This window comes from Danio aesculapii, chromosome 7, assembly GCF_903798145.1.
Source record: "Danio aesculapii chromosome 7, fDanAes4.1, whole genome shotgun sequence".
Lineage (NCBI taxonomy): Eukaryota > Metazoa > Chordata > Actinopteri > Cypriniformes > Danionidae > Danio > Danio aesculapii.
In genome coordinates this window covers 54,542,866-54,559,951 of record NC_079441.1, presented here as the reverse complement: position 1 = coordinate 54,559,951, position 17,086 = coordinate 54,542,866, and the positions used below count along the sequence as shown (strand labels likewise).

General features: G+C 34.9%; 1 protein-coding gene across 2 annotated transcripts in view; it reads right to left on the bottom strand.

The window, feature by feature from the left end:
- Positions 1 to 14,182, bottom strand: part of pde5ab (phosphodiesterase 5A, cGMP-specific, b) — a 77,518-nt gene extending 63,336 nt beyond the window's left edge. For both annotated transcript variants that reach the window (XM_056462183.1, XM_056462184.1), the window contains exons 1-6: positions 14,016 to 14,182; positions 7,293 to 7,932; positions 2,905 to 2,994; positions 2,181 to 2,252; positions 2,005 to 2,094; positions 1,557 to 1,694 (exon numbers count right to left, since the gene is read on the bottom strand). In XM_056462183.1, the coding sequence (XP_056318158.1) occupies positions 1,557 to 1,694; positions 2,005 to 2,094; positions 2,181 to 2,252; positions 2,905 to 2,994; positions 7,293 to 7,932; positions 14,016 to 14,113 (1,128 nt within the window). In that variant the 5' untranslated portion in view covers positions 14,114 to 14,182. The remainder of the gene's footprint in view (positions 1 to 1,556; positions 1,695 to 2,004; positions 2,095 to 2,180; positions 2,253 to 2,904; positions 2,995 to 7,292; positions 7,933 to 14,015) is intronic.
- Between the last annotated feature and the right edge of the window lie 2,904 nt (positions 14,183 to 17,086).

The window sequence follows — 17,086 nt, the reverse complement described above, 5'->3', positions numbered from 1 at the left end:
GTACATGAAGATCAGCAAGTACAATAGAAAAAAATGAAAAGTCAGTCGTTGTCTTGATAACGTAAGTGTAATATAAAAACATGGCAGGATATTTCTGTTTTTGATGCTTTTAGGTATTCTGTCTGATATGATTATTATTTAGTTGAATAACAACACATAAGTAAACAGTGCTTTTCTGCCTAACCAGCTTTACTGAGGTGAAGTTTGATTTATATTTGCAAGTTCATTCATTTTTTTAACAGTGAAAACATGTGATATGCTCCCACTCTAACATTACTTTGAATATTGGGTCTGAAATAGCATGTAGGAATGACTTGAAAACAACATTAGCACTATTTAATTGACTGTGAACATTGTTGTATTTTAGTCATTGGCAGATTATATTATTTCACTATTTAGAATCTGCAAACAATACTTTTCTGAAATTATATTAATAAGGAGAAAGTGGGAATATGCGAATATAAAACCAACGTTTTAGTGCGTTACTGCTACCTCTCTCTCCGGTTGGTGACATCAGCAAACAATTAGGACAACATGAGAAACTGAATTGATGGAAAGATGATTGAGGGAGAGGATTTATTTCTGAAGCAGGATTCCTTGTGACCATACCTTGAGAAGTATATAGTTTACTGTAGTAATGGCTAAAGTATCCTATGGTAATTAATATTAGTTCACGATAGTTACTAATGACACTACATTATGCAGTGTAAATTATTAATGAAGAGTTGTAAATAAACATTATAATGCTTATTCCTAAATATTTCCCTTTACTATAAATTACTATAGTATTTTAAATGTGTAACATTTTTTTTATTGGATTGTTTGTTTTTGCTGTTATATACTATAATTTGTTTCTATTTGGTACAGCATATCATTCACATTTAATAATTTATCAATTTAAAAAAATTTGAAAAATTAAAAATTTAATAATTTTGCCTCATATGTTTCATCGACAGTTTTATTGATCACTAAAATATGATTGAGGATTTAAGTTGCTTCGATTAAAAAATTTAAATAATAAAAAAAATAGCTTAGATGTAGCTAAGCTACTTTTGCCAAGTAGCTTTTAGTTTAGCATGCTACATTTCCCAGAGGGTAGCTTTTAGTGTAGTTAAGCTAGGCCTACATTTTACTTAGTATTTCACTTAGTTGGACAAGTAGCTTGCCCAACAGTGTCCACAACACCATATTTCAGTGAATGTAAGAATTTAAGGCATACATTTTATTTTTATATTTAAGACATTTTAAGAATTTAAGACCTTGCGGACACCCTGTTTGTATTAAACACATTTCATTCTTCTAAACAAAGTCAACAGTTCTCAATGGGCTAGTTTCAGCTGGCTCAAGTTTCAACTCGTTCCTTGATAAATTTTGGGTGTTTCAAGCATTCTAAAAGCATATTTTAAAGAGCGAATGACTTGGCAATGCTGCTTCATTTATAAAATAAGGAATGCCAGATATTCGCATGTTTTAAAAAGTGTATCACTTCTTTAAAAGACTTGGAAACTTCTTAAAAGCAACTTGGAAATAAATGTGATGTAACGGTTTGGACTTACAGCTGTTTCTCTGTCAGAAATGAACACTGTGCATTCTTGGGCCTGCATGAAAGATAAGATGGTGGCCACAGTTTTCCTCAGTAAGACCTCCAGTGACTGCTGCTCCTCGAAGATCAGGCTAGCCAGATCCAGTAACACCTGCAAGACCACCGCAAAAAATAATCACAGCTTATAGCCCACTTACTGTTTATTTGATTCTACACTACCTGACAAAACTCTTGTCATAGATCCAAATTTTAGGAACAACAAATAATAACTTGACTTCTAGTCAATCATTTGGTATTAGAAGTGGCTTATATGAAAGGCAAAGACCTCTAGATTACTCTCATTTTACTTAAAATTTAAATTTTATCATGCCTTGTTCTTTAATTATTTAATTAGGACAGACAGGTCAGACTTTTGTCAGGTTATGTATAATAACTTCTTACATAGATAAAAATCTGCATACCTGGTTTCGCCTGTTCTCTAGCTGTGATGTCTCATAGAGTTGTGCATTGTGAAGCACTATGCCAGAGAAAGCCAGATACGAAGAAAAGTCCTATTTATGTCGCAAAAGACAAACACATTACTATTGAAACATGAAAAACACTGTCAAATTAAGTGTAAAAAACTAAAAATATTTACCTTCTCGTCCTGTTCTGTGAAGGTGCTGTTCTCTCCACACTTTTTATTAATCGCTTGAGCTACACCGACAACCTAAAAGCATTGATGGTCAAGTTTTGATAGTACACCATATAAAGTGATTAGTTGACTTTAAAAAGTTTCCTTAAAATTACTAAACCCATTGCATTAAAAAATTAGTCGACAGTTCCAAGTTACAATGTTTTCACTCACTTTTTTTAGGTAAAGTCAACTTGTCACTTTTTACACACTGTAAAAAAAAATATTGGGTTCCAATTCCTTCATGTTGTCCCAACAGAAATTGATTAAGCTAACTTAATTGTTTTATATGTCCTACTGACTTAAATTTGTATAAACAATTAAGTTGTCCCAAAAAACCTTAAGAATTGTGTTGTTTCAACTCATTTTAAATAAGTAGTCTAAACAAGCAGAAAAAGTAATTATTTAAGTATACTGTAGTTCATCGAAAATTGTCATTATTTACTCATCCTTATATATTTTGAAGAATGTCAGGAACCTATAGCCATTGACTTTTATCGTATTAGTTTTTTCCTTATGGAAGTCAATGGTTATATATTCCCGACATTCTTCAAAATTTCTTCTTCTTCAAATGAAGTGTGAATAAATTAAGATAATTTTCATTTTTGGTTGAACTATCCCTTTAAGGCAATGGGTAAAGTAATTAAATGTTTTTAGTGTACATTGTTTAAAACTGTTTACTTCTCACCTCATCTCTGTGGTTTTTGATGGGCAAACACAAGATGCTCTGTGTCTTATAGCCTGTAATTTGGTCCACTTCTGCATTAAAGCGTGAATCCTGATGGAGAACAAAATGAAAAAGTCAAATCATATTTATTTGGTATTCTTTTTTATCCGGAATAAATAAATCATTAAATAAATCAGCAAGACGATGCATTTTAATCTGGTGTATCACAGATACCTATTAATCAACCTATTAATATAGATGTGAGGGTATAATTATCAGAAAATAAAGAAATAAAATTATATTTATTATAACATGTGATTAAGCCAGGCGGCGAGGTGGAGCGGTGACTGTCGCCTCACAGCAAGAGGGTCACTGGTTTGAACCTCAGCTGGGAGAGTTGGCATTTCTGTGTGGAGTTTCATGTTCTCCCCGTGTTGACGTGGGTTTCTTACGGGTTCTCAAGTTTCCCCCACATGTCCAAAGATATGTGTCTAGACGAATTTGGTAAGCTAAATTATCCGTAGTGTATGTGTGTGAATGAGAGTTTATGGATGTTTCTTAGTGATGGGTTGCAGCTGGAAGTGCATCCGCTGTGTAAAACATATGCTGGATAAATTGCTGGTTCATTCTGCTGTGGCGACCCCAGATTATTAAAGGGACTAAGCCGAAAAAAAATTGAATGAATGAATGAGTGTGATTAAGTCTCTAAAACCACAGGGCCTTTTTGTATGCCTGATTAGCTTTAGGAGCAGCAAGTGCCTTTCAGACTGAATATCTATTCTCATGGTACCATTAGCCTATGAGCATTGTCATGATGTCATTTTCTTCTTCGTTTCTTGTGGCTTTAGTTACATGACATTTCCAGCACAGCTGTGTCCCTGAGCAAAGAAGGCAGATTTCAGATTGTGTTCTCCTGCTGGGTCCTGCAACCACTGAGCGACTGCAGTTCTGGATGGATCTCTAAATAAACATGTTTTCTAAGACAAATTAGCTTTAATGACAAATTCAAGGGTCAGGACCTACTGTTCCTTTTTAAATTATACTGTTCTGACATGCCAAAATCATTATTGGTAATTAGCCTATAACAGCTTGAATAGTCTTTGAATCTTTATATAAAACAGAGATTAGATCAGATCAGAGTTAACAATTAAACTTATTTTTGAGTTATTTAAGGCAATCTCAAATGCATTCTGAGAAATGTGTGTTGCTAAGGGTCTTCCATCCAGTCTCTCTTTTTTCACTGTACCTTTTTTCCCCATCCCCATTTCTGTACAACCAGGGAAAGCAAATTAAACTTGATTACAAAGAGCTAAAAATACTTGCTATCATTATACAAACTGTTGGTTAGCAACTGAATTGCGTAACAACATTTAAATCTAATCAAAGGCCTTAAGAGATATAGCCTATATTGTGTTTCTAAGGAAAGACTTCTTTATTGACTAGGAAGCTATTATAAGGCAGTACATTTTATTTCACTGCCTTGCAATGGTGTTTCCTATGCACAAGAGAAAAGAAACATTAAAATCTAATTAAGATGTTCATCTGAACGTTATCCACTGTAAACATTGCAGGAAGAAAGGCTGATAGGATCTAAGGAAAGAATTCCAAATTTGTCTTGTGAGGAATTTTACTAAGAACTAGACCATCTTGTTATGACACAAATGCCTTAAAACACAAGAAAGAGTGTATTTTGCAAATTTATAGCTTTGGCGACCCCTGATAAATAAAGGGACTAAGCCGAAAAGAAAATGAATGAATGAATGAATTTGTAATTTATAGTACTTTATAGTACCCTTTATAGTACTCACCTTATCCACATTGTTATGTTATGGCCTTAAGCTGCAGTCACACTATAGTTTTCACCCCATAGACTTCCATTTATACTCATGCGAATGCGGGAGACTAGAAACGCAAGCTTGGGCGACAAGTTTCGCAGTTCGCTACATTGGAAAGATCAAGCTTGTTGAACTCTGACCAGCAAAATCGCATCACGTGACTGTGTGAGACCAATCGAAGATCAAAACATGACCTCTCTGTACATAAATGTAAAATATGGACCAATTGCTTGCTTTTTAAATGTCTAATCCTCTTGCTTAATCCCGCCCTTTTTCGCAGACCAGTACAACAGAATTTCGCACGCACAAACTCTAGTGCAGAGATGCCCAAACTAGGGTGTTTTAGTGTTATGAATGGGATTGTTTTTTTATTGTGAGATGTTAATTATAAAATGAACAAAAATGTATAATTATTAATGCAATCAAAGTATTTTGTAATAAATGTAATAAATTATTGTATCAATTAAATTATATAATGAATTTTAACAGTAAATTAGTAAATTACATTGACAACTTTACAGTTAAGTATATTTTCCTCTGGCTCACCCCCTCAATCAAGTTTAGTTTTTGGCCCTTCATAAGAAAAAGTTTGGGCTATTGTGACCGCAGCATTATTTTGAAATATATTCAGTTCCTTATATTTTCCATATATTTCTACAAACAATACACCATAATGATAACATGGAAGTTTAAAATCCTTGCTAATTTATTAAACAAGAAAAAAAAATCCTGTCTAAGCATTCAAATCAAGTGCATCCTGTTTTCACTGATCATCCTTGAGATGTTTCTTGAACTTAATTGGAGTCCACCTGTTGTACATTCAGTTGATTGGACAAGAAAGGCACACACTTGTCTATATAAAGGTCCCACCATTAACAGTGCTTGTCAGAGTACTAACCAAGCCATGAAGTCTGTGGTCCATTTCATACAAATGCCTCAAAATACAAGCAAGAGTGTGTTTTGCGAATTGATTTTTTTTTTACTAAACACTTTTTTTAATATGGCAAATTAAGGGTGACTAATCGGTTAGCACTGTCACCTGTGCAAACCAGGAGGCATTTCTGTATGGAGTTTGCATGTTTTCCTTATGTTTGTGTGGGTTTCCTCTTGGGGTTTCAGTTTCACCCACAGTAAAAAGACATGCAGTACAGGTGAATTGGGTAAACAAAATTAGCTGTTTGTGTGAATGAGGGAGTGCGTGGATGTTTCCCAGTGGAAGGGCCCCTAAAAAATATGACAAATTGGTGGTTCACTCTGCTGTAGCAAATCCTGATAAATCAGGAACTAAGTTATAATATAAAATAGTGAGTAATTTAGACTAGCAAACATTGTTATTACTATAATAGCTTTTGTTTTCATCATTTTGGTCCAATACAAATATTTTCTATTTATTTTATGAAATATGTCATTTTTGTTACATTATTTTTAGAATTTGGTTATGTCATATTAGTACGATGCATCCAAAAGTTGTTTTTTTATTATTATTTTGAGAAAAAACATTAATTTAATCAACTAAGGAATAAGGCTGTAGCATAACACAACATGGAAAAAGTAAAGCGCTGTGAATACTGTCCAAACTGTACTGTAAATCTCAGAGGAATAATAGACCGTTATATTAGGGCAATTGTATTAAGTTGGCATGTACTTGTAAAGGTACTTACAGTCAGTAGATTATCTGTTTAGGGACATTTAAAAAAAAAAAGTGTTTTAAAATAAATCAGCATCCTATCATTGCAAAAACTTTGCAAGAATTAGATGCCTTGTTTCCATTGAGGACTTATAGAAACTTGTCCATGCTTTTATCAGCAGCAGGGTGGATTACTGTAATGGACTCCTTACTGGGTTTCCCAAAAAGACAGTCAGACTTCCCAAAAAGACAGGCCACGGCCAGGATTCTGACCAGATGCAGGAAATCAGAGCACGTCACACCTGTGCTCAGGTCTTTACACTGGCTACCAGTTACATTCAGAAAAGATTTAAAAAGTATTACTAGTCTATAAATCACTAAATGGCCTAGGACCTCAGTGCATAACAGATATGCTCACTGAATATAAACCTAACAGATCACTTAGATCCTTAGGATCAAATAAATGAGAAATTTAAAGCAGGGTAAATTGGCCTTAAGCTATTATGCCCCCCACTGCTGGAATCAGCTTCCAGAAATGATCAGATGTGCTCCAACATTAGGCACATTCACATCAAGACTGAAAACACATCTGTTTAGCTATGCCTTTACTGAATAAGCACTGTGCTACAGTACGTCCTACAGATCACACTATTTTGTCTTTCCTTTCTTTTTCATTCTTTTAAAACCTGTTTTATTTTAACCTATAACATTTTAATTTGTTTTTAATTATTTTTATTGTTTTATGCTTTGTTGATTTTATTTTCTTATACTTGTTTCTTTTATTACTGTTTATGTAAAGCACTTTGAATTACCATTGTGTATGAAATGTGCTATATAAGTAAACTTGCCTTGCCTAAAGTATTTATTAAATATTTAAATGGAATGTAAATGTTAAAAGTGGTATTTTTCTGTCAATAAACAGCAAATGCAATGACACAAAGCCTCACCTCATATGCATTCTTAATGTTGAGAGGCTGTCCAGTGGCTGCAACGTATCCCACAATTCCTTTGTTCCATTCGAGACGAATGCCACTGTTTGAAGACTCTTCTAGAGTAGATCCTTCCGCTACATCAAAGAGTCTGCTAACTAAAAACTTCCTGTTTGAACTGTCCTCCCCAACCAAGAACAACGAGTAGCGATCTGCAGCTATCAGCTCATGGGTATGTAAGAAGATCTTGTAGCAGAGGGCAGTAAGGTCCAAGTGACTCGAAACATCACGTACAAGCTCCAGCAGACGAGCACAGCGGTCCCCATTACCACGATCTCTAATACCTCCACCCTCATCTGTCCCATTGCCTGAACCTGGCCGCTGGGAAGGAGGAAGCGGCATCTGCACCCTTTCTGTGTCACTCAGGAAAGTAATGGAACCCTCTGCGTCTTTCACCACAATGGGGCGAAGTGGCCGGTCAAACTCAGATGCAGAGATCTTTCGTGTCGGGGTGGATGGAGCTGGACTTGAAGATGGCGCCAAGTCAGTTGGACCAAGAGGATGGATGGCTGTTACAGGTTCTGGCACTGCTTTTGATGGTTCCCTAGATGGCTGAATGGAGTGAACACGCTCAGCAAACCAGGCATTGACCATTTCCCTTAAAAAAAAAAAAAAAAAAGAGTTAAGCAAAAAACTATGACAAATTAGTTCCCTTGATCTGAACCAAAACAAAAGTTGATTCTCAGCATCCAGAATTTAATGACAGTTTAATGCCTTTTACATTAGCAGTATACCTAAAGCCCAGTTCAGACTACATGAGTTTTGTTGTTGGTTATAACTAGGGTTGCACGATATTGAAAAAACTAATATTACAATATTTTGTTTGTCTGCAATCATAAGTTGCGATATGAATATAATTTTACTGGATGATTTGAATAGCTCTATTTGGAAAGATTTCATTAAATTACATTGACTGGGGTGATACAAGTTTTTTTTCTATGGTCCTAAACCACCCAACCCGCTCCGAGCTGGGATTGAACCGCGACCTTCCGCATGGGAGTCGATTGCTCTACCAAGGAGGCTAAAGACCTAGCGTCATTTGCTAAAGCACCTTTAGAGGTCAGAGGAGTGAGGTTTACGTGCACAGCACTTCACTAGCTGGCCTCTGCTACACTCACTCCCCTAAACCTCACTCCCATCCAACGGTCATGGCACCAATGTAACCCCACCAGTTCTACACCAATCAACCCGCTCTGAGCTGGGATCGAACCGGTGACTCTGCATGGAAGTCGTTTGCTCTACCAAAGAGGCTCTGCTACAAGTGCATCTGCATAAAATATAATAAAATTACAAGCATATATAAATACGAAATATATAAATAAACAGTCCTTTATGCTTTTCTGGGGAGTCTAACAGTATTCAAATAAAAAAAAATTAACAATCAAATGTAAAATAACAAGTATAATTTTATACAATAATTTTTATTAATATCTTTATCGTTTAATCTTTATTAAACAATCTAACCCTCCTGCAATGTGACTATACACACATTGCAATATTGATGCTCAAACATTATTGTTCATCCCTAATTACAACATTCACTGTGTCATGCAATTTTGTCTAGATTCTTGATGGGCAGCGCGGTGGTGCGGTGAGTAGCACTGTTGCTTCACAGCAAGAAGGTCACTGGTTCGAGCCTCAGCTGAGTCAGTTAACATTTCTATGTGGAGTTTGCATGTTTTCCCCGTGTTGGCGTGGGTTTCCTTTGGGTGCTCCGCTTTCCCAAAGACATGCGCTATATGTGAATTGAATATACAAAATTGTCCGTAGTGTATGTGTGTAAATGAGTGTGTATGGGTGTTTCCTGGTGATGGGTTGCGCCTGGAAGGGCATCCACTGCATAAAACATATGCTGGATAAGTTGTTGGTTCATTCCGCTGTGGTTAACCCAGATTAAAAGGAAGTTAGTCAAAAAGAAAATGAATGAATGAATAAAATCTTGATGTGTCATGGGTACCAAAATATGCCAGACTACACAATGCTTTCGTGATCAATTGTTACGTCAACAAGAAGCCACATTCATTACTAATGTCTCTGTAATTGTCTATTAAATGTTTCCACCAATGACAGTTTCCCCCATGTATACAACATCTAAAGTAGATCAAAAAAGTTTAAGTCTGAGACAAGAATACTGTAGGCATTGTTCAATAGTTTCAGAGCAACTTTGCTGCTTTGATCCAGTTCAAATGTTAACAACTGTATGTGCGTGTGTCTTCTGAAAGAAAACTGTAGATTTGTGTTCCAGCACAAGGTTTTAGAGCTGCATAAGCAGTTGTCCAGCAAAGAACAAAGACAAACAAAGAAGCAATGAGCTCTACTCTTTTGGACAAACTAATTTTGCTTCAAATTAAAATGATAACGAAACTTTCAGTAGACAGCTGGTTAGCATCAAAGATACATTCATATAATATTTCCCACTCCGTGTTCTGAATGTGAGCATGATGTTCGATTTGCTAGTTTACATGCTAATTTCAAAAACCAACATGCTGCTGAAGGTCTATCGATCACCAACATCTTTTTACTCTGTCATGGTAGTCCCTCAATGACACATCATACAGGGAAATGTACTATTGCCAAACCTCCATAAAGCTTTCTTCAATTTCATGTTTCATCTTGCCTTTTTAAGCTTGTACAAATGAGATTCAGTGTTCCTATTGATCAACATCATCCATGTGAACAACAGGAAAAAGGTTAAACATGCTATATCAGGGGTATCCAAACTCAATCCTGGAGGGTCAATGTCCTAGAGAGGACCAGGACACCCCTGTGCTAGACTTTCTGCATTGATTTTGTAAAGCAGGAGTGACTACACAAGATATAAACTACACAAGAAGAAACTATTGAATCTTGCATACCAATGTCCATTTGTCGCTAATGAATCCCCACAACACCCTACATGTAGTTAATGATGGCAAAATTGTTTAAAAAAATATATAATTGTGCAATCTGAACAGAGCTGAACTGGTTAAGTCAGGAAAGGTCCATGAACTGGGACTTGAACTCGGGACGACCAAAAACATCTTTCCAGCAGGCACACAATGTCATAAGACGCTAATATTAGGTTAGATTTAGGTTGTGATGTCAGGTGACCAAAATTCAATGTGTAGCCAGCGTCTAAGGACAACCTTATTTTGTTGATGTTTGATTGAATTTAGGTTGTGTAGGAAAGTGACAAAAATCCAACGCCGCACCAACACCTGAAAGCAAGGGTCTCAAAGTCAATTCCTGGAGGGCCGCAGCTCTGCACAGTTTTTCTCCAACCCTAATTAAACATAGCTGATCTAGTATTGTCAAGTAGTCTTGAACACCTTGATTAGTTGGATCAGTTGTGTTTTATTAGGGTTGGAGCAAAACTGTGCAGAGCTGCGACCCTCCAGGAATTGAGTTTGAGACCTATGCCTTAAACCAACGTCATATTGATGTCATATACTGACTTATTTGTCAGGGAAGGCAAAAAATATCCAACGTCTTACAGACTTCATAGTGGTAATGCCCACAAAATGTCAAGCTGTAACATTATTAGACATTTATATTTGGTTGTTTTTAGGTTGCGTTGGAAGGTGACCAAAATCCAACGCCTGGCCAATGTTGGACACTGACGCCGGTCTGATATTGGGTTCTGACGTCAACTCAATTTTAATTTGCATCCAAAATGCAACGTCCTCCTACGTCAATCTGATGACATGTTAATGTCCTGTGCCTACTGGGTTGATTATACATCAAATATTTGAAAACGCTGTAGTGAGGGACTGATTCAGCTTTTAAAACTGCTCAACTGTTTCATTTTCTCTCTTATTTAGCCACAGATTTTTTTAAGCCCGGTCCATTTAAGGTTTTAATGTGTTTGCTGGATTATCTACAATGATCTTTTACAAAGGTTCTATGTTAAATTCAGTATGCTTTCATTAAATACTAAATGGCACATTCAGATTAGCAGCTCAACTAAACCCTTGAAGTCTATAAGAACCCACAATCATAACATTAGATGGTGAATTATTTCCAAACCTGTCAAAACAGCACTACATAGTGGCTTTTATTAAATGCAAGCACTAAAATATCCTACGGCTATAACAAATAACTTTTTATCTTTAACAATTTTTATCATCTGGGAAGGAAATTTAAACTCCACCACTGTCTCCATGGACTCGACCTAAATTGTCCTTGGCTAGAACTGTTTAAATAAATAACATTCACTTTGAAGAGACAACATCCAGTCCTTTCCTAAACATCTAAGTTTCTCATATTAAGCAGCCTTCATTTATCTCAGCCTATCAGAAGTGGGAATTTGTCTGTGCTGTTTTTCAGTGGTCCAGAAATAATAACATTAGTGAAATGTGATATAGTTAAATAACTGATTCAAGGCAGGTATTTTAGTTTTACTTCACTTTTTTACTTCATTGATTGCACAGGTTGAGAATTTTATTTTTTATTTTTTTTTAGTTTTGTTTTTGAAAACAACTGACAATTACTGTAAATAAATAAATAAATAAATAAATAAATAAATAAATAAATAAATAAATGCATTTGCATGGGCCGGTATAAGTTTCTGATGGTATAATAACCTTGGATGAAAATATCATGCTTTCATGTTATTGTGATTACTGCTCTACTCAATAAGTTCATTTTAAATATCTGGGTAAAAAACTATAACTATTTTTCCCTTTGAACACAAAATTATTTTATTTTGAGAAACATTTAAAGTATTCTGGAACAGTGACTATGTCAGGCTAAATAACTAAAATAAATTGACCTCTGCTATCTTCATTAGTTTCAAAAACAGATTTCTTTGCAATATAAATGACATCTTGGATATATTTTCTGCTGGAGATACTTGTGTCCTAAAAAAACAGCAAAAAAAGTAAATAAAAAAAATGTTACATATATCGTAGGAACGGTATAACAGAAAATGTTAAAACATTGACTTTTCCAAATCGTGGTATACCTTGTAAACTGTTATTGTCCCATACCTAAAAGATATTTATTTTATTTTTTTTTACTTTAGGCTGGTTCTACGAAGCCAATAGAATGTGGTTTTGCACAATTTCATCAACATTCTCAAGAAATTTGCTACTTTTTTATATTTTGGCAAATTTGTGGAAAACCTGTTTTTGTACAATTTAATACTATATGACTCAAATACTTTTCTTTGCTCTTTTTTACTCACAATCAGTGGTGTAAAGTAACAAATTACAAATACTCAAACTACTGTAATTGAGTAGTTTTTCACAGAAATTGTAATTTACTATGTAGTTTCAAAAATATGTACTTTTACTTTCCCTTGAGTCTAATCAAAATCACACATAGAAGGTAAATTGCATCCTTATTAAACTACTCGAAGACATGGGCGATTTATAATTGCAGCAAACTGTTTGGAAGCATTTTAACACGCATTGACCCAGAGACTGTTTAGATGCATGTCACTGATGAGAAGATGATGGATGTTTACTGTTTGATGACCAAAATGGCCTTAAACACCCAGCAGGCACAAGACGTCAACATGACATCAGATTGACGTTGTACCCATGGGGACATTGCATTTTGTTTGGAAATGAAAATCTGGTTTACATCAGAACCCAACGTCAAGCCGACGTCAATGTCCAACTTAAAATCAAGCTCTAATGATGTTACAGCTTGATGTTGTGTGGACGTTACCACTATGTCTCTCAGATGTTGGATTTTAGTTGCCATACCTGACGAATAAATGTCCGTATTTGACGTCGATATGACGTTGCTTTAAGATGTTGGTCCGACGTTGGATTTTGGTTAGTTCCTAACACAGTCTAAAATCAACCAAATATCAAAGTCATTTGACATCATTATTGGACGTCAAAATAATGTTGTACTTAGACGCTGGCTAGACATTGAGTTTTGGTCACCTTACATCACAACCTAAATCTAACCTACTATTAACGTCTTATGACGCTGTGTGTCTGCTGGGCAATCACTAAATGCACTACAGAATTTTATGTTTACCACACATCCACAAATTACATGTAAATGCATTCACTTTTTACAGTGTAATACTCACTACTGAGTACTTTTGAAAGGGCTACTTTTTACTCAAACTTTGAGTAATATTTACAACAGATATTTTTACTTTACTTGCACTACATTTTTAGGCAAGTAATGGTACTTTTACTTAAGTATGATTTTTCAGTACTCTTTCCACAACTGCTCACAATAGCTTGAACATGTAAATGCAGGTGTTTTTATTTATCTAACTGCAGAAAGTCAAGACAACTTGTATATTTAGACACTAGGATTAAAGTGCATAACATTCGAATCACTTTAACCAATACCAACCACAACATTACATAAAAGTATAATGGAATTGACAAAACAGTGTAGTAGCCATATAAACAACGTTGCATAATGTCAACGACGAACATGCCATATAAATACAACCTACATTGTAAAATGGTAAGCAATACAAATAACAATAGATGAATCCCTGTATACGAGTTCAAGTTTCAAATTATTGTTATATCGAAGTTTACTGGGAAAATACGTATTATACGAACGATACATTATTGACGGCTGCTTTCAAAATTCGGAACATAAGTTGAACTGACAGGACAAACCCAGCAACGTCGAGTTGTTTTGCTGGAGCACGCGAGTACTGGTGTACATACAGTGCTCATTACAAGACTTCTTGTCTTTAAACTGCGTCTTTGAACTTACCTAGAAGCCTTGCGTACAAAGTAAGAATGTGCGAATTCTAGGTTGTCGTCAAGCCAAGCCTCCATCATCCTTTCACTATCGGAAGGATAGACCTCCATTCCGCCTACAGAGATCAGCCGGTGAATATCATCCGCCTGCTCGCTTCGGATGTTCAGTCACAAACACATTTCCACCACAACCGGCCAGCAGCGTCTACACTGACTGCGCTCTCTCTCTCTCTCTCTCTCTCTCTCTCTCTCTCACACACAGCGCAGGTACAGCATACAGTGAAGGAAACTGAACACTTTATGACTTTAAATTATAAATATTAATTTAATGAGATTTAATGGTAAGAAAGATTATAAAAACATCTTATTATGCACAAGGGTCAATGCATGCTTACGATTTTAAAGTACACTGAAAAAATTTTTTCATTGGATTTACAAAAAAAAATTCACGTAAGTGGTTTGAAACAATTTATATGCGTTAAAAAATACATTTAGCAGTAGTAATTAAATTTAACTTAATTTGTTTGTTTTAATCCAGCCCATATAAATTGCCCGTAACCCCTTTTTTTAAAAAATCCATTGAATAATTTTAGTGTTCATAACAATAAACATTTGTATTTCCTTTTGTTGTTCTCCTTTATTATAAAATTCAGTTCAAATGCTTTTCACTGCCATTTGAGATTTAGCAATAAACTCACAACCAATTCATCAAATAAATCAATATGCCTGAATTACCATATGGGTGTTTGGCTTGACCATATAGTGTCCTAAAACTACTTTGTTTTGCAAAAGGTTAGCATTGAATATTATGCTGATTTTTATGAGCATCAACAACAACACTTACAGTGATCAGCATATATAAGTACATCCCTCACAAATCTATCTTTTAAATTCATATTTTTAATAGGAAGCTATACAATATTTGTGCATACACTGTAGATTAGTCAATACTGAAGCTAAATCTGGAGCTTATCTAACAAAATAACTTACGATAACGGTCCAAAAACTAGTGCACCCAAATGTATATGCTAAAGAAAAATATAAAACACAAATTTTAAAAAGAGGGAAAATCAAGAGAAGCCAAAAATGAAAATTTTGTTGACATTTTGTAGGTTGTAATTATTTTTTCAATATTCTGCTTGAATTTAATAGTATTATCTTTCAATTTCTAAATATATTTTTTGACAAAAATATTATTTTAATCAATATATATGTTTAATAAATCTGTTTTGTTTAAATGCACTAAAATACATTTCCTATATTCACTGAGAAATGGAGAAAAATATTATTTTTTAAAACGGGCTTTATTCAAATATGCTGCACTGTAGATGTAATTTTTGATTTAGATAATCAATAAACTCAACAAAAACTGTTTAATGCACCTTTACCGCCATTGCTTCATGCAGCCTATATATAGTCATACACAAATATTAAAAAATAAATAAATAAATCATAAACCACTCAACTTCCTTGTTTTAAAAATAAGATGATAACCCTTACCACACATTCATTCCTTTGAACTTTTATTGCAGAGCGATTGCCTAATATTGAACAGCCCTGACCCACACCCAAAGCACTATAGTCCATCTCTGTGCACAGTGGTGTAGCCTTACCAGCAGATGGTGCCTCCTTCTCTCCTGGGACAGCAAGAGACCACAGAAGGCATATATGCTCTCATGGGTAAAATGTGACTCCACTGTGTACATGGTGGCCTGGCTCAGCTAATGACAGTCTCTGGAGAGACTATATATCAGTGAGAATGAACTGTATTGGAAAATCCTTCAATAAAACATTTTGGCAGGAACTTCTCCTCGCCATCTTTCCACAGAAGATGAATCACGTCAGGACGTTTGGTGGGATTCCATTTTTCACCCATCTACAGCAACTTTCACAACCTTTAAGCAACGTTTGTCATGTTGTCCCAAACTGAAAATATTCAGCTCAAGCTGAGCCGAAACACTGTCCAGATGTGGTCACTCAAGTCACCCTAAGCTAAACTACTCGCTTCGCCTTTCAGTCATAAGTCAAACAACACTCTATTTCACCACATAATTCCCCGCACTACATTAAACAGCTCAGCTGCTATTGTAAACCCTAAAGTCAGTGGCATGGAGGAAAGCTTTGGTTGGAGAGAAGTCCCATGCAGTCCTCCAATGGAAACAATTTTGAGTGCTCAGTTTGTCCTATGTGGAGCTCAACAAGACAAATATGGCAGTAAAATCACTTATTAACAGTGAGTTTAATGGGAACAGAGAGACTGGGGTTGAAGCTGGGGTCAACACCTCTTGAAACAATGATGCTTTGGGCAGGGTTGCGCAAAAATACACTGATATGTGTTTAAAAATAAAAAACCAAATACATCAATTTTAAGTTTAATATAAAAAAAAAATAAACTACAAAATACAGCAGGTATCCCGTATCTAAATGAAATACAGTATTTTTGTATGTAGGGAGCATGACATTTCTTCACAAACCTTCCACCAATAGGCCTATTCGATCAATCCCTTCACCATTAAACTGACTTGATATATATTTATTTAATGCCGATAATGAGTCAGAACATATACAGTTGAAGTCAGAATTATTAGCCCCCCTATGATTTTTTTTTTTTTTTTTTTTTTATATTTCCCAAATGGTGTTTAACAGAGCAAGGGAATTTTTACAGTATGTCTGATAATATTTTTTATTCTGGAGAAAGTCTTATTTGTTTTATTTTGGCTAGAATAAAAGCAGTTTTAAATTTTTTTTAAACCATTTTAAGGTCCAAATTATTAGCCTCTTTAAGCAATTTTTTTCCTGATAGTCTACAGAACAAGCCATCTTTATACAATAACTTGCCTAATTACCCTAACCTGCCTAGTTAACCTAATTAACCTAGTTAAGTCTTTAAATGTCACTTTAAGCTGTATAGAAGTGTCTTGAAAAATATCTAGTAAAATATTATTTACTGTCATCATAGCAAAGATAAAATAAATCAGATATTAGAAATGAGTTATGAAAACTATTATTTTTAGAAATGTTGAAAAAAATCTTTTCTAACTAATCATTCTAACTAACTGCTAATCATTCTGACTTCAACTGTAT